Below are 17948 nucleotides of genomic sequence, written 5' to 3'. Positions count from 1 at the left end.
AATTACCGCTTAGACATGCACGATCCGGCCTCTTGATTAGAATGGCATGATGCTATCTCTAAATCCCTCGCTCTGCAAACAGACTGAAATGGCTTTTGTGCTACCATCAGTACAAATTTGCCCTTCGCGGGGCAGAACGGCCGTTTTCTGTTTGTGTGTGTTCACGTTTTTGCGTTTTTTTTTTTTTTCTTATGACATGTGGCTGAGATGAGGGCGGTCGGCTGGATGGACGGGGGAGAAGGGGACAGGTTAAACGTTTTTCCGCTGATGTGTGCATCCGTGGTGGGGATGAAGCGTATATATTCAGAGGGACGGTGGACGGTGTTGAGGGACAAGGTTTTCAGCATCTGCTGCGACGCATCACTCTGCCTCTGAACTCAGCAGGTGAGACAACTCCTGCTGTCCCTTATTTTTTTATTAGTATTTTGTTTTTTATCATTACAAGTCACAGTGTTCTTGTTCTCTGCAGCATCATGGAAGCCGCCATCACCACCCTTGTCGCCCAGTTCAAGACGTACGCTGGGAAAGACGGATCCGCCAGCACGCTGAGTAAAGACGAATTCCACAACCTGGTGACCTCGCAGCTTCCCAACTATGTCAAGGTGTGCCTCTTCGGCCGTTTATAGCTTCTTTAACTGCTACATTACACTTAGCAAACGGTAGTTTATAGTGCAGCACGTAGGTGTTTGAAGCCTCTCGGCTCTAATTCTAATGTGGTTTTATTGCTCTTATATATAACTGCGCTGCTATTTCCCTTCATAAAAATCTCCCTTTTGCCCTAAAGGACGTTATTCGCTTTCATTTTTATGATACACAGGGTGTCTCATAGGTTGGGACTGATAGGAAAAAACAATGCCTTGGGGGCTGCACAGTAGGGTGTCTGGGTTCTCTTTGGGTACTCCGGCTTCTTTCTTCCAGAGACGTCCAAAGTTCATTGGTGATTCTAAGGATGTAGGTGTGGTTGTCCGTCTCTCTGCATCAGTGACAGACTGGCCACCTGTCCAGGGTGTGTACCCCTGATGACAGCTGGGATAGCTCCCACGACCCTTTAGAGCACACGTAGTTGTGAGAACGCGAATGAGAAGAAGTTCCTTTGGTCCAGACTCATGGGACACCCTGTGCATCTATCGGTTAACAACAACGAAACGCAAAGTGCTTTGAGTGGCGCGACACAATAAACGTATTAAATTTACGACGCAATTAAAACGAAGGGCCGCGCGCCATATTTGGGAACGTGTCGCCAAGCGACGCACAACTGCTCTTTCTTCGCGGCTGCTGAAATGCTGTGGCCGCTTCAAACGGAAGTAGTCGTGTTCAGTGAACAATCAAAAAGGTCATATATCTAAAACAAGGCTGCAGCTGGAGTTGTTTGTGTTTCTGGAAGATGTCTCATCCATCATCCGAGCGGCTTCTTTAGTTCTAACTACTGTATACGAAACTCACAAGGCCCCACCGTCGACTCTTAGATGAGGGGAGACCGAAACTTTAAATGAGTCTTTTGCCTTTGTTTACCTTTGCTTTGTAGAAGTCATACATATTGTAATTTCATAAATGTTTATAATAGCCACTATGACATGTGTAACTAACTATTAACACATTGTTTAGGTCTTTTTGTAAGATTCTATCATTTTATCACTATCCAGTGTGACTATAAACTAATCTGTGTGTGTGTTTTTTAGTTATAATTGTTACTTAATTCATCCATTAGGTGGCAGGACAGCCTTTCAGAGTATCTGATGTTGCGGCTTCTTAATGCTCAGTGTCCCCTCTCTGTGACTGCCCGCAGAATGCCAGCGACCCCGGGGCCATCGACCAACTCATGGGCTCGCTGGATGAAAACAATGACGGGGAGCTGACTTTCTCGGAGTTCTGGCAGCTGATCGGAAAGCTGGCGAGCAAGCAGGGAGGATTCAGTCAGTAGAGCTCGCCGCCTTCAGTCATCTGTGGCTCGGAGCCGATTGTGCAACACCAATGGGCTCAGCTCCGGCTCTCCAGCTGTAAACTCAAGGGCATTTGAATTCCATTTATCGCTCCACATGTGCAACCATTTAGTTAACCATTTGTTGATTGCGGGAATCTGTGAATTAAAGGATTCATTGTCTTGAACCCTCAGCCACTAACACGCTGTCTCCTGTCATTCATTCACTGTATTAAATGATGTCCAGCCGGCGACATTTGTGCAGGAGTGTGTTACAGCCATGATTTAGGGGCTTGTAATCCTATATGCGGCTAAAACTACACCCTTCCAGACCATATCTTGTTCCATAGAGCTTCAGAGTGGCTTTACAAAGCTGCTTGTCCAAGCATTAAGCAGCGATGATGCAAAAGAGAGGCCTGGTCTTTACTGTCTATCAGTGAGGCCACAGTAGACTGAGTAATGTGGATATGTGAGCCAAACCCACCCCAGTAAGTCAGGAAGGACTTATTTCTTTTGCAGTTTAATTGCATTGTGTTTCTTTAGTTTGTAATTCTCTGTGTTACGGTCACTTTGTATTAATTCTGATGTCTAGACAGAGTTATGTGTGCTGGCACGCACCCCGGCCGTTTTATGGCCAGTGTGTCTGTTTTAATTTTAAAAGACAAAAGGCCGCTGGTATCGGATTTGGAGAATACAGATCAGCTGATAAGTAAATCTGACCTTTGCATCCAAATCACACAAGATAAGGTGGGAGCGGGGCGGGTTCGAGGATGGGCAAATGAGTCAGCGACACGGGCGAGGGACAAAACGGAGCCGGTGTCCCGCTTTAGAAGGCGCTGTACATTGTCCGAAAAGCACAGTTAGAATGGTGCGTGTGTATAAAGAGGAATGAAGAGAAAGCTTAAAAGCTGCTCTGGTATTCTGACAGAACTACGTTTACTCTAAAACATTTGCCACCCACACTGGCTTTCCCTGCAGTATAGGCTATTTTCACTCAAGATTCCTTCACTCTCAAATTTCCAAAGTGTCAGCTGGGAAACCTCTGTCCCTCGGTTGCAGCCAAAGTTGGAATTGAAGTTATCTATCGTAGCTGGAAAACTCTTTTTTTGTGTTGTTGTTCATGTTTGGAACTTCTTAAGGCGTAAAACCAAAGAATATGTTTTTTTGCAAAGACATTCACATATTTTTTTTTTGTAATACATAACCTCCATAAAAGAAATATATACAGTATATATATTTTAAATTCCTGGCTTATGGTTCGACTTTCAGTTTCAAATCATTTTCTATCCGTACATTTAATAAGCTTAATGCGTTTGAAAACGCCCCAACCCTTTGCAGATGAAGTAATCCCACCCGCCCTGTCCTCTCGTCCCAGCAGATGAGGCAGCTCCAAGCCACACAAGCCCGGCTAGCTGGCGTGAAACTAAAATCGCACATGACGTGAAACAGCTGGCCCACGGGCCAAAGATAATTCCAATAAAAAAAAAAAAAAAAACTCTTAAGTGTTTTGATACACGTTCACTCCCTTTTCTTGAGAGTTAGGGTCGCGCTCTTCCACATTCCCAACTCTCCCTCTCACTCTTCCAGGTACACGCCCTTTGACTTGTGAAGGGGGAAAAGTTTTAAGGACAGAAAAAAAAACCTAAATCACGGAAGAGATTCTGCAGTCCTACTAGTTTGGCAAGTTCTCTGGGGCTCAAAGCGGCGTAGAAAGGCGGAGAAGAGGGCAGAAACTCAAACTTGCGCACATTTATACACTTCTCTTGTCCCGCAGACGGTAAACGGTGAGTTGAATGCGTCTTTATGGATTATTTCGGGTTTCTCTCCCATATGTGCAGCGTGTTTCCTCATCGTTTTTGCCACGTTTCGATGAACTCTTGCAAGAGCCATCCCGTGAAACTTGGCCGTTGTCCGGCTGCAGGGACGGTTTCAATGACTCGAGTCCTCTGAAGCTTTAGACTCACGTTGCACCCAGAAAATAATAAATCATGGTAGACGGTAGCTATTTTGCTTTTTACTCGCGTTTACTTTTTTCGGGTTTTATGGCTCCGGCGCGATTGCACGCATGGTATGCCTCTCCTTCCCAAGAAAAGACATTTGATATTTTTAATGTAGATCAGTTGTCAAGTGGCCGATCAATTGCAAACAGCCTATCAAAAATTGAAGTGAGTCGAGGTGACGGAGTATTTGGCTTCAGGAGCTCATCCAATGGGCATCCGGGTCGCGCGTAAAAGCGCATTTTCTGTAGCAAAATAACGTCCAAAACTTTTCTCACATTGTTTTTTTAACAAAGAGGCCCAAGCGAGTTACAGTATGGCTTCCCTTGTGTATTTTTGCAAGTTTGTGTCGTTCATGACAGCTTCCCTCATCACCGTTTTACAGCGTTTAAACTGGTGTTAATGGCAAACCTGACGCTTGTTGATAATGTAGCGCACGCGTTTCTACGTTCACTTCTCTCTATTTATTTTTTTTTAAATAGTGGCGTTGGATAGAAGTCGGCCCCCGTACGTCTGTTCACCGCAATTTACGACCACAACCTAACTTGTTCCTCTGTTAATATTTTATGCCACACTAGCGGTAGTATTGTCATTACTCTGCGCACATACCGTATCACATTCGCCCATTTGGAAACGCAACACTCAATCTCCTTTGAGCTCTGCATGGGAAACGGGAAACCTCTGGTTGTGGGCCTGTATATTTAATTATTAGCGCGGTTGTTTTGGGGGCTTTTAGGGCGAATAGCGGGGATAGTTTGTCTCCCTAGTTGGAAAAGGCGAAGCTCTGACGTGGGACGGACGGGGACTTGAATTCGTTTGGCTAAATTAGAGCAAGTAATACCACCCTAAGACGTTTCACTCGTTGAATAATGAATGTGATAGTGGACAGAAATGGCCATTCAAGAATAGGAGAGGTGTCTTTGTGTGTATTTTAGGGTAGGACAGAGTCGTTACCGACCTTGTGTACTCTGGCTGAGGAGGGTGTGTCACCTGCGCATGAAAAAGTCCCCTAAAGTTCCACAGAGCGCGGGATTTGTCTGTAAATGTCAAATAAACTGACAAAAGACTCCTTAATTCAACGGAAGTCTTTAACACAAAGTTAAGCTTGCTTGTCTTTCTATCTGTTAAGCTCCTGGCTCTTTCGACTCTCCTGACTGACAGCTGTTTTTACAATCAGGAGGAATATGTTCTCCCATGCAAACTTGTGGCTGTGTTGCGCTCCGGCGGTGACACAGTGGGCCAGACAGTTAGGGATCAGTGGGTCACTAGCACAATCTGAAAGGGGTCCAGTGAAATGTTAGATTTTAATGACCCTGTGGCGTCACAGTTTGTTGTTCCTCCAGGTATAATAGAACCAACAGACTCCTTCCCTAATTGGCCGTACTGTAGCATATTTGTTGCCGGGAGGGTGCTTGAGTGTAACTTGCACTTCAGTAAATGAGATATTAATTCACAGTCAAATTACCACTGTACCGAGCAAGGCGGCATCCTCCGCCGACACGGCAGGCCCTGTGCTCTCAACGGTGTAAGCCGCTGTTTGCTCGGCGGCATTTGAATACTGAAGCTGACAGATGAGTACGTTTGACTTGGACACACTGAGTTTCACGGCTTTGGGGCAAACTCGCTCGATGTTGGCCTGTAAATTCCTGTCTAAGTGAGCTCCGCAGACAGCGATGAATGGAATTCTTGCAAACATGTGTCACTTACTGGCATGTAGCAGTTTGAAAAGTGTCTGCGGACCATCTGAAAATCTTTGCAAGATCTTAATTCTTGATTGTCTGTCTCTCTGTGGTACAAAAGGGAGGCTCAACGTTTGTGCGTGCAATGAAATGCAGATAGTGTGTTGCAGGAATTATAGCTGGGAAGTGGGTGTTTTTATGCAGGACTGTGAGCACGGTGGCTTGAAGAGAATAAAGAGTAGCGGAGCGAAAACCTGTAAGGTAAGGGAGAGTGGCACTGAAAGAGAGAGGCGAGTACAGCTGGCAGGGTGGCAAGAGCGAGACAGAAAGAGAAGAAGGAGAGAAGAGCAGACGGGGACTAGGTAATCCCTTAGGTAATCTGAAGCCTCGTCCCCTCGGTGGCTTCGGTAGATCAGGTGACGTATCAAAGATCAGAACTTCCATTGTGCATCACAGCTTGTCCCTCAATCAGACTCTCCCTCACACTCTCCACTTATCTCACGTCACCGTCCCTCCCTTATTGCGGCCCTAGATTCAACACCTGAAACGAAAAAGGCACCACAGGGACACGAGGGGAGTTTAATTTTCCACTGCATGTGCCGAATTCTCGAATAAGCTTTGAATCAAATTATCCCGCAACTTCCTTCCTAACACAGCACGCCACAGTGGTTTATGTTTCTCTCTATATGTGTGTCACACGCTGTCTTGATTGCTCCTTTCCCCAGACAGAGAGGAGTCATGGAGAACGCCATTCAGAGCCTGGTGAAGGTCTACTTGAAGTCGACCAAGGGGAAAGAGTACCTAGGGAAGAAAGAGTTCCAGAACCTCGTCACGAACCAGCTGGGCAACATCCTTTCGGTTAGCGAACCTTTATTGCACCCCTCTGAATTGTTGCCAACACCTGCCTTATGTAACAGCCTCGCAGAAAAAGGACAAAGTCTCATATTAGCTCTTGCCAGTATTGACACGTCCGCATTTTTAACAGGTGAATTGTAAATTGGGTCCTCCACGGCGGGAGTTGAGTGTGGCCTGCCTACAGAGGTGCCTACCTGGGGGTTTTTCCTGGCCTGGTGGATTGGGGGTCTAGCTCCAGGGCTTTATGGCCGTGTTGTGGGCCCCTGTCTGTCTGGGTCAGGGCGGTCTCTCTGGTGGCATCCTCTGTAGCCGTGGGCTGTGACACCTCTCGATGTGGACGGCTCCTAAATAATGGCGTTTCCTCACTCGGTCCCTTCAGTGCTCAGTCATACTGTATTTAATCCTGGAATGCACCATGAAAAGTGCTATAAAAATAAAGTTTGATTTGATTTGACCAATCTGCGAGGTCAGACACATCAGAGGAATGGAAATATGATAGACTGACCTCTAATGTGATTTGATAGGGCTGAACGTTCGATAGATTGTCATGTACTGAGCGTGTATTGTGCAATTTCATGAGTGAGACTTAGTTCTTGATTGTCCCATGGTTGCCTGTGCCCACCACCTAGGACTCAGACAGCAACGAGGCGGTCAACAACATGGCCCAGGGCCTGGATGCCAACCAGGACGGCAAGGTCGGCTTTCAGGAGTACATGAAGCTGATCGGCTACCTGGCGGTTTCACTGAGCGAGCAGCGCAACCAGAACGCCGCGTCCGGACAAGTGACGCAAAGCACCCCCGGAAAAGAGGACGAGAAGCCAGATTCGAACGAGGAAGTGAAGCCAGAGGCGAACGAAGAGCCAAAGGCCGAGGCGACCGCAGAAGCCAAGGTAGAAGCAAACGCGGATGCGAAGGTGGAAGTGAAGGCCGAGGCGGCAAAGGAGGAGCCGGCGGAGGCGGCGGCAGCAGTGGTGGTGGAGGCGACAACGGAGGTGGTAGAGGTGTCTGAGAAAGAAGAGGTGGAAACGGTAGTGGAGGAAGTTGCCCCCGAGAAGCCTCCTGCAGCTGCGGAGGAAGAAGTAGAGAAGACAGATGAGGCGGCCTCATAGGGGACAGTCCATTCCTTCACAGAAAAATCACACTACACTCTTAAATTCAACACTACACACTTTCAATGATGCCAAAATGAGTTGGAAAGCCACTAATGTTTCTTTCTTGTTTGTTTTAAAAAAAAAAAACACTTTGACACAAACACTACAAACCCAGCTCTGAATACAAACGCCATTCCTTATATATGACGAATGATTAATGACAGTAGGATTATTGCTATGTACTACTATAGTTACCACTATGTTCATATGTACAGCATGTGCATCCCACTATTTAGCACATTTACCTCATTATGATAATATACTATGATAGCATGCAGACGTAGACTATCATGTCCATGCCATACCCTGTGAAAACTTTATTGCACACTTGACCAAAGTTTCTATCTGTTTTAACGCATCACTACATGCAAGAAGTTTGGTTTAAATCCAAACTTTTCCCCCAGTTTCATCTGGGCCACAGTTGCGACATGCAGCCTTACATCACAGTACAGTCCTTTGGGTTCTTGGTGAAACATCTTGGGAGGCACTAATGGCTTAAGAGAATTGTTTGACATTCTGTTAGCCGGGAGGAGGGAAACTGCTAGCTTGGCTCTGTGAAAAGGTAACGATTATAAAAAAAAAAAAAACATAGTCTGCTATCCTCCTCGAAGCTCACTAATCCTACCAGTCTGTTTTTGTCGTGAAAACAAAGTGAATTAGTGATATCATGAATTAATTAGCGAGCTTCCGAGGGATTTGGTGGTGGAAAGAGCCAGGCTAGCCGTTTTTCCTGAGCCAGCACGAGCATTTCTTAAAAAAAAAAAAAAAAGTCAAACTGCTCCTTTAACGGGTGCATGAGAATCTGACGCTAAACTTTTTTTTTTTATTATTTTATTTTACATTCTCACCTTTTTGCTATGGAGCTGATTTAGCATGACAATAAACGAACTGTTTTGCTGAAGCTTTGCATTTCTTCTGCTCACCTCAATGTGTCCTCGGTACCCCCATCACACCCTCTTCTTCTTCTTCTTCTTCCTTCTCTTTCTAGCCTTCTTTATGGGCTCTCTGTCTCTTTCTCTGAGGCGGCCGTGAATTAAGACCTGGAAGATCAGGTGTGAGCCTCGGCTAAATAATTAAACTTCGAGAACGGAATCCACACCAAAGGACCCTTATGGTCAAAAGGGGGCCCGAAATAACTCCTATGGGAGACGACTGGTGACCAGGCGAGCTGGTCAGAGAAGGTGTTCATGCAACCGAATCCACCTGGATTAGAGGCGAACGATAACAAAACGCCAAGAAGTAGAGAAATCCGTTACAGGTGTCACTTGGGTGGACATGACATTTTCAGTCAGCGCCTGCGTTATTGTGCATTCAAAACAATGCCAGGGTTGTACTTGTTGACCCTTAGGTGTTATCTGCATTGACCCCTGGTAGCACTGGGTAGATGGAAGGGATAAGAGCAACCCTCTGCAGAAAGTCTGTCTTTAACAAAGCTCGTTGTTTACTCGCCAGGTGTTCAGACTTGCGTGTTTGTTTGTCGGTCACGCCCTCGCACAGTTTAAAGACCCCGTATGACCTGCAACTGGATCCTTGTGTACCAAGGCATTTTGGGAAACTACTGGATTAGGGATTTGATGGGTAACACACCCTGGGACACAAAACAATTACATGAAAGCAATCCCGGGCTCTGGTGAACCTGCCCATCAGACGAGGTGTCAAAGGGATCGTTGTCAGATCGTTGCTTCTTTTTTTTTAATTATCGTTATTATTTTATTTTAAAGCCAAAAAAAAAAGAATACTGAGCCATCTATATGAATTATGTTTGTGGTGTGACCTTTTACAGCAGGCTAATAATAATAATGTGTTGCATGCTATCAGAAAACTATTTTGCTATATATTACCAGTGTATTACCATTATCATGGCCATTATTTAAGTTCTACTCGGCCCCTTTATATTTATCTTTTAAACCTATATCTAACCACTATGGAGATCACTTGAAGCTGTACTTCTTTGACACATTATATGCAATTTGTTAATTACATTTTAATGATTTGTAAATTGTCTCATCATCAATAATGCAGCCGTGAGAAAGGAAAACAAAAAGGCTTGAATTGCGGGGCCCGCTCTGCAATAGGTGTGCGTGTGGCCAGCTGCATGGTGCTTAAGGCACACACATTTTTGGGTACACTACCAAATGTGCACCATTTTTTTCACTGCTGGAGCACCTGGCACTTCAAACCGCCTGAGAGCAAAATGGGCAAGACAAATAAGCTTGAGTCACGTGACCGCTGTGACACTCCCATTGTAAATACTGTCATTTACGCTCACCCTGCTCGGCTTTCATACTCACAATGTTTCCTGCATCATTACTAACACTTACTAACAAGTACATACACATCCTGGGCTTTTTGGACTATAATATTTGCTTTATTAAAATCATTTTATGTCCTAATACTTTTTTTTTTTTTTGGTACTTCTTCCTGCAAAGAACTGAAAGATCAAGTCTCTTGCCCGGAGCAAAATTCATTTAATTTGCGCAAACATTCCGATATTTTATGTAAACAGACTTGGATTAAACATCATCCGGGGATTAGTCTATCACAAATAATCCCGTGTTTGAGCCTGGTTGGAATGGCACCCGGACGGCTTTCTAACAAAGACCCGTAGCGCAAACCCCACCCAGCCTTAACTGATTTAGATTAAAAACATGCCGGGGCCGAGCACAGCAGGGAGCGCTTGCGGCCAGGTTCCGGTCACCTCATCATGAGTCTCGTTCGATCTGAGATACAGTGGATGAAGATAAAAAAGTTAAGAATCCTGTGTGAGTGGCTGTGCTGGTGTGCGCCTTCGAGGCCCCGCCGGCTCAAAATGTTTGTGATTATGGGACTGTTCCCAGGATATCGTGCGGGATTTCATCACTGTGCTCTTGTTTATTTCCTGCCGAGTGAAATCGGGTATGCGAGTGCTCAGCGGTTGGACTCGTTTCAGTCCCCTGTCATGTCCAATAAACTTCATAATTCCAATACTTCGACTTATGTAATGCTGTATCATTTTGCTTACTCTATGTAATGGCTAATATTGAATAAAACTGTGACAATGGCATGCTTTTTCTCAGTTTCTTGCGCAATTAGACGGCCAGGTATCAGGTGTGGGTGTGTGTGTGAGTGATGGAAAGGAGAGAAAACACCTGCAGAGAGAAATAGAGAGAGAGTAAGAGGGCGAAGGAGGGGAGGAGGTGAGGAAAGGGGGAGGGAGGGAGGGAAGCAGCTGATATTTAAGCCACTGGCAAACACTCTCCCCATCCATCCCTGCCTTGGCTCTGTCCCTTGCACCTCTTTACAGACAAAGGAGGCCCTCCATCAACACTCAGGTAAGACAGACAACTTGGAAGGGTCTCTTCAGCAGACTTTCTCGTCTGCGTCCGAAAAAGGTTTCCTTATTCAGCAAATGCAGTTTATCAACTTTTAGCAGCCTCCCCGCCGCCGGCGCTCAGCGGGGAGGCTCGGGAGAAACAAAGCCGTGTGATGACATTTTGTGCGCCCTGTTACTTTCCTCTGAGCTCTGAGATGACAGGGGGTGCACACATCCGTGAGATACGGAGGCAAGCGAAGGCAACAGGTGGAAAAGCAGCGTTAAAATAATGACAACAGCCCGTCACTCAACCTGCTCCATCACCGAGAGCACATTATGCATTATTACTGATGGCATTTTTGGGTCTCCATGGTTTCCTATTGTGCCAGTGAGACAGATGACCCCTATAGATTTTCCAGTTAGGGCAGCTTTGGTGTCCACTTGGCCTCGTCTTTTGTCTCTGCAGGCCGCAGCCCTGACCTCTACGGTACAGTGCTCTGCAGCGTGACGACAGGCAATGAGCGCAGCCTGGCATCATCATCCCCGTCTCCTATTGTGGCAGCTGATAGTTGATAAATCATGCATGCCGTGATTGGCAGCCGGTTTTGTGTAGTTATGGATTAGTCTCAACTTTTTGAACGCCGTATTTTTTTTTAATATATATATATACTGTTTTGTAACTGAACTGTAAAGCTGAATGCATGACCTGTAGGCAGTAGTTAGAGCATATAGTGGCACCTCAGGTTACTCACCCCCTTAGTTTCTGAACGTGATTACCAGACGAGTGTTGTGTTTCACTGCTGGTTTCCATTTTAAATGATAAGGCCGTTACAGGATCAAGGGGCGGGGGGACGTGTTTTCACGCGTTTCCTTGATTAGACAGGATCAGTTGTTGCACGTGTCGTAAAAACAGCTGAGCGCGTGCGCCTTTTATTTTTATTTTTTTAAACCGCATCTCATACGTTGCATCATTGACAGTGACTTGTCTGTGTTTGTGTGTGAACAGTCTCTCCACGAGTCCAGCACAAGCAGCTCCAAGATGCCGGACACAATGTGTGTAAGATTGTTCGCTTTCCAACGCTATCCTCCATCTTTCCATCCACACCTCTGAAATGCAAAAAAAACCTAGTATGGTCACGCACACATCGTGGCCAGACCACTTGAATTTGGGTCAGTAATACCACTAGAAACGGGAAACAGGAAATCCTTTCCGCTCTGTTTTCCATCCATCCACCCATCCACCAATCTGCCTGTCCCGCTATCACTTTTTTCTTGGAGGTGGCTTCACCCTTGATTGCCATGTGGCCGCACATGCAGCTGGGGCTGGAGCGGGCATTGTGTGGCAGAGTCTGACCTTTTGACCTGATGTCCTCTCCAGCATGTCCAAGGAGCCCAGTTCCGATCTGGAGAGTGCCATGCAGATGCTCATAAAGACTTTCCACAAGTACTCGGGGAAGGAGGGCGACAAGTACACTCTGAGCAGGGGCGAGCTGAAGGAGCTGCTACTAGAGGAGCTGGGGACTTACTTAGGGGTAAGAGATGTGTGTCAAGAGGCAAATATGCGGTTGCACACTAACACACTGATGCCGTTTTGCAAATATGCATCACAGGAGTGAAGGTATGCGCTCGCATTCTCTGACACACACAAGTTTGAACAAGCCAGCGCGGCGACGTACGCCCACCCACACTTAACAGAGAACACATTCTTAACCCTCTCTGTGTGCTCTGCTGACAGACCTCCAAAGATAATGAAGCGGTCGAGAAGGTGATGAACGACTTGGACGCCAACAACGACGGGGAGGTGGACTTTACCGAGTTCATCATTCTCATGGGCGCCCTCACGGTCGCCTGCAACGACTTCTTCCTGGACAAGACGGAGGACAAACCGGGGGAGAAGAAGGATTGAATCAGTGCAAGGGAAGGCGAGGGGAGAAAAGTGGGAGGGAGTGGGTGGAAGAGGGTGAAGAGGAGGAGGAGGAGGAGGGGTGAAAGAAAGAACTGTAACTGCAGGGGAGACAGAGGACAGAAGTGCAATGGCTTTTTGTCTTACGCAATTTGCAAACACTACAACTTAACACGAGGGAAGCCAGCAGATAGTTTGCGGGTTTGCAGAGCGAGGGGCGTCCAGCGGGGAGTAGTGTTCTTTCCTCTGCAACTGTTTCTCATACCACAACTCATCCGAAGCTAGCCGCGCTGCTCTCAGAGCAGTGGGGGTGACTTTGCAAACACAACCTGGTCCACAACTCACACTCATCAGTTTCACCGGTTGGGTAGATTAAGTAAGGCACTGGGAGGAAGGAGGAAATGGAAGGTTGAGCATTTCTTGCACATGAATAGCCTAATTTGTGAACATATATTAAGATTATCATATTATTGTATTGTACTCAGTGTTGGAATGTATCCCCTCTCTTGAGCCTATTTTGTAATCTTTTTTTTTTTTTTGGTAATAACCAATGTTTCAAAACATTAAACAAGGCATTTAACCATCAATTAATTGTGGTCTGCGTGGTCTGCGTGGTTTGACGTGTACGGCACCACACAAAAGTCGCACCGCGAGCATTCATCCACACGCATGAATGGCTGCACCTGGAAATGAATTGAAAGAGAAACAATGTCAGCAAACTGTAATGTGTTGGTGTGTACGCATCCCTGTCACTCTGTGTGTGCATATGTTTGTGTGCGCGCGCTCGTTTGTGTGTGTGCGTGTGTGTGTGTGTGTGTGTGTGTGTGTGTATTGGGGATTCCCACAGAGTAAACTGCTCCAGCTCACACATCCTGCCAACAATATCCTGCAAGTCTTGTTCCACTAGATATAAGCTGACCCAGATGTTTGACTTGGCGCTGGGCAGAAAACTTCTTCAAAAGAGGAAGACAGAGAGAGGAGAGAGAGAAAAGAAAGAGAGAAAGAGGGTGTGAGGGAAGATAAAGTGTGCATATGCCTGTGTGTGCGCGCGCGCCTGTGTCTGTGTGTGTATGCAGAATGCAGAAAGCAGAAAGGACAGCACAGGCAGGGATCCAATTTATGAACTACATCAGTCAAGTATGTAACTTGGAAACTGACGGTATAATCACAGAGGAATGTTCAAGTTGCTGTGACTGAGAGCTCTGTGTTAGTGCCCCCCCCCCCCCCCCCCCCCCACCCCTACCTACCAACACACACACACGCACAAACACACACGCAGATCAGTAAATCAACACGTTCCTCTTCCACCTCGTTGGCTTTTACAGCCACTCGTCACTTTTAAAATATGACCGAGGGAGAAACGTGAAGCGGCTGAATCACGGATCCTCTCCGTTCAACTCACTCTTGGGTGTAATTGTGCTTGAACACTGATGAGGCTTAACCGCCTCCTCTTCTTACCTGCGGCAATTTTACGAAACTGATTCCAGGCCAACCGGCGTCTGCAGGCGTGGCTTACGCTATCTGCTTTCAGCCCTGTGTGTGCTTCCCTGAGGTGTCCTCTGGTTGGTTCGTTTGAATATTTGAGTTTGACGTCCACGAGCAGCTCAAAACAAAGTCCACAAAGGTTAACCCTGTTGTTGCCTGAGGGGGAACAAACAGCCTGTTATGACTGTTAACGGGCTCTGTCACCTGCTTTGTGATTCTCAAAACAATCTGCTATTCCTAGCAGAGCATTGTGTTCTAATTGGAAGTGAGATTAAATGCAAAATACGACTTTATTATCTAATCTATGAGAGCTGCATTGCTTGCATAGTTCGGCTCATTCGTTCCCGGCTGCAGGTGCGATTGATTAAAAAGGGAATTACTTAGTATGCCAAGAGGAACTGTTTTAAAAGTCATGACACCATCTGTCAAAGGCAATCAGTCTGCATATCATCTGCCGCACATATGACAGACGTACAGGGTCCATGTGGAAGATGTAATCAGATCCTTAAAGACTGTTACCTAAAGTACTTGGATGAACCCGAGTGGACGGGGTCAGCAGCAAAGCATATTGTGTCCACACAAAACACGGCCCAGCTAAGGAAATCAGTTTAAGCATTCGCTCTATCTAAAACATTATCACCACTTCATCTTGCAGTCGTTTCCGCCACAGAACTGATGTTATATCTCTCTCTTCAAAGCTTCCACACTGCACTGATACAAACCAGTGGTCTGCTTCTGTGTGACTAAAGCACCAAACCATAAGGCAAACTAACTGATCCAGACAGTGGTAGACCAGCCGCTCCTAAGATCTGTGAGGTAAAACCAACCCCCTATGACTGTTTTTTTTAAATGGAGTTAAAGGGAGTGATATAACAGCTTCACGACAACCACCATCTACTTGATCAGCTTGGGATCTAGTGCATAGGTCTTCAACAGGGGGTCCATGGAGGCACTGTAGGGTTTTTTTTTTGTGAAATCTTTGCAACACATGTCAATCTAAGTCTTCTGTGCACAGTAGGCCCCGCCCCTGTCGCTGCTGAGCCAATTACGAGGCCCGATAAGACAACGCTGACTCTGTCAGGTTCCCCGCAATTGGCCAAGAGCCTATTCAGTCCCCAGGTAGTATGCTGCAATATTAGCAGAGAGAAGCTAACAGTGCATTGTATAATATAGGTATGTTTGTCTGCAGCAGTTGCACCTGTGTATTACTTGAACAGCTTAATATTGAATGCAAAATGCTAATAATGTGTATTTATAAATAGCACTAGGTCGAGTTTAATATAGAATACAGTAGGGGGTCCCTACCTACTAAGGACCCAGTGTGGGTTCCTTGGCCTGAAAAATGTCTAAGACCCCTGATCTAGTGAATTTGGAAGCCAGATCAACACCTTGTCCTGTTGTTCATGTTTTGTTAGTCATTCCTAAGCTGTTTTTGTGTTTGTGCCTGTGTCTGGCTGCTGCCATCGAGGGATGCTATTGTATAGTCTAGGTGGGTGCTACATGTCTAAGCAACATCCATATGAATGCCAGGTCCAAATGTTTCCCAGCAGAATATTGTATTGTCACAAGATCATCATTGTTACTTACTTCTCCTGTCAGTGGTTTTAGTAGTTGCGGCTGATCAGTGTATGTGCTGTAGACCTAAAAATAAATTAGGCAGGTCTTTGTCCAGTTAATTATAAGCTGTGAATTAATAATTGGGTAAGACAGTTATCCCCAACGGGTTCTGGAGTTAACTCTCAGTCACATGGCCTTCTCAGCTACACGGCGACGAACAATGGCTCATCCAGCGAGCGGCATCTTAAAGCACACCTGACCTTGCCAGGTGAGCCGAATCAAACTAAAAGCCTGATACATGGCAGATGCTGTCTGTGTGAGGAAACGAGACGAGCAACACAAAGCCGGGCCGTGTCACTGGCACAGAGCCTGAAGCATCTGATAAGGACGGCCGGATCACTTTGGTTACCGACAGAGCAGGTCAAGCGACACCAAGATGTCAAGTCTCCACGTCCATCAGGGAGCGATCACGTCAACCTGTCATGCAAAGCCGGAGAAAAGGGCGACGCTGGTCGCATGAGAGCAGGGCGGCACGCACGTGAGAACAACATGAAATAATTCATTCAAGTATACAGTAGCATAGGTGCCTCTGGGAATATATAATCTGATGATTGATCCTTTTCCAGGTGTAGCTTGTCCTCTCTTGGATAGAATTTGAGAAGGCCTGCTTTGCTCAGGTTCATGAAATCCATCTCGATAGAGGACCGCAGGGAAACCTTGTGTGCAGCACATGGCAGAGAGAGGAGTCAGGAGACATGTGGATCACAGCGCCGGTGGAAACATTTATTATATTTCACATGATAAAAAAAGCATAATTATATACCGTAGACGTCCCAAGGCTTTACATGTTTGTCACCACATAGAAAGTGTAGTGGGGTCCCTGTCATGTTTAGGATGTTTGTGGGTTTCACAGTAGAGACTTCCTTTTTATATTTGATTAGAAATCCAAACGAATGTGCTGAAACCTCCCACCAGAAATTCCAGTTATTCAAGCTAAAATCTGAGTCGAAGGAAAATGGAAAAACACATAAAAAAAAAAATCCACGTCCAGGCACTCAAATGGGTTTAAAAAAAAAAAGTAAAAGACCTATAATTCAACCGGCTGGAGTCATTAAAAAAAAGGGGGGCCTTCAGGGTGAAAGGGTAAAATTTTTGACTGAAGTTTGGTGGTTTTGGAAAGATCGATAAAAAGGATGTAAAACAGAAAGAACATAAATACAAGTGAGTTTTGAGAAGAAGAAAAACCATTAAGACAGAACATTATGAGAAATCTGGAGAGCTGTGGGACGACTAATGGGATGGAGAGAATTGAGAAGATACTTGACGTCTGTGAAGGTTCTCAGTCGTCCAGTTTATGATACAGCTGTAGACATGTTTGGTTTCTTGAAGATGTTTTACCACACATCCGAGTAGCATCTTTGGCTTGACTCTACAAGTCCGGCTGCCCTTGTTTCAACTGTTAAATAGATATACCCCAAACCTGGACGACTGAGAAACTTCACATCTTCTCAGTTCTCTCCATCCCATTAGTCATCTCACAACTCTCCACATTTGTCAACTAGAGGTACCCAACACCTAAGCTGCAAACCACTGGATTATATTAATGTACAGTGAAGAAGACATTTGTTGTAACTTGACCAATGAAATGCTGCTCACTTGAGTTAACAGTGGCAACTTCTACCTTTGGAACTTTGTGTAAATCATTTCCTCCTCCGCTAAAAACAGGTTTATATTTTGGATCTAAGAATGTGAAAGTGCGGCCGTTTGAATGACATCAAATGAGGTAACTCAACATTCGTGAGAAGACTGAAAGTCATCCGTGGTTTTAGAGTAATGAAACTCAACCCGTTGGTCCGCTGCCTTCATAAATTAAAGCACGAACTCCTGGCATCAAACACAGGCGAACGGCGGTGGCGTCCTCCCCGAGAGTCAAGGAGAAACGGGTGAGCGACAGATATCAGCCTCGGATGACACCAACAGGGTGAGGAAGGTAAAGGAGAGGGGTGAGCGATACGTAAGAAAAGGAGGGTAAGAGGGATGGATGGTGTCAATTGCTGCTTTTTTTCCCTCTCTTCACATTAAGCATCCTTGACATGGGTGCTATGATACTA

The 17948-nt window shown here is 45.8% G+C and overlaps 3 protein-coding genes across 6 annotated transcripts; all 3 read left to right on the top strand.

Annotated features, from left to right (window-relative positions):
* The first annotated feature begins 212 nt into the window (after positions 1-212).
* On the top strand, positions 213-2120 carry s100a11 (S100 calcium binding protein A11). Its single transcript, XM_047605434.1, has 3 exons — positions 213-384; positions 470-602; positions 1787-2120. Exons 2-3 carry the CDS (start codon positions 474-476, stop codon positions 1919-1921), a joined length of 264 nt encoding a protein of 87 aa, XP_047461390.1. The 5' UTR covers positions 213-384; positions 470-473; the 3' UTR covers positions 1922-2120.
* Positions 2121-3508: 1388 nt separating this feature from the next.
* On the top strand, positions 3509-10643 carry s100u (S100 calcium binding protein U). 2 transcript variants are annotated; one of them, XM_047605108.1, is made up of 3 exons: positions 3509-3702; positions 6324-6452; positions 7079-10643. In XM_047605108.1, the coding sequence occupies exons 2-3, from the start codon at positions 6333-6335 to the stop codon at positions 7556-7558; spliced, it is 600 nt and encodes a 199-aa protein (XP_047461064.1). In that variant the 5' UTR covers positions 3509-3702; positions 6324-6332; the 3' UTR covers positions 7559-10643. The 2 variants fall into 2 exon arrangements, with proteins under 2 accessions (XP_047461064.1, XP_047461062.1); XM_047605106.1 differs by having other exon boundaries at positions 3513-3702; positions 6320-6452.
* A 194-nt stretch (positions 10644-10837) lies between these two features.
* s100s (S100 calcium binding protein S) lies at positions 10838-13382 on the top strand. 3 transcript variants are annotated; one of them, XM_047605231.1, is made up of 4 exons: positions 10838-10911; positions 11899-11945; positions 12271-12424; positions 12628-13382. In XM_047605231.1, exons 2-4 carry the CDS (start codon positions 11932-11934, stop codon positions 12796-12798), a joined length of 339 nt encoding a protein of 112 aa, XP_047461187.1. In that variant the 5' UTR covers positions 10838-10911; positions 11899-11931; the 3' UTR covers positions 12799-13382. The 3 variants fall into 3 exon arrangements, with proteins under 3 accessions (XP_047461187.1, XP_047461188.1, XP_047461189.1); XM_047605232.1 differs by lacking the exon at positions 11899-11945 and having other exon boundaries at positions 10848-10911; XM_047605233.1 differs by lacking the exon at positions 10838-10911 and having other exon boundaries at positions 11899-11949.
* The last annotated feature ends 4566 nt before the right edge of the window (positions 13383-17948 follow it).

Source organism: Mugil cephalus, chromosome 14 (genome assembly GCF_022458985.1).
Source record: "Mugil cephalus isolate CIBA_MC_2020 chromosome 14, CIBA_Mcephalus_1.1, whole genome shotgun sequence".
In the NCBI taxonomy this organism is placed as follows: Eukaryota; Metazoa; Chordata; class Actinopteri; order Mugiliformes; family Mugilidae; genus Mugil; species Mugil cephalus.
This window is presented reverse-complemented; position numbering and strand designations above follow the sequence as displayed.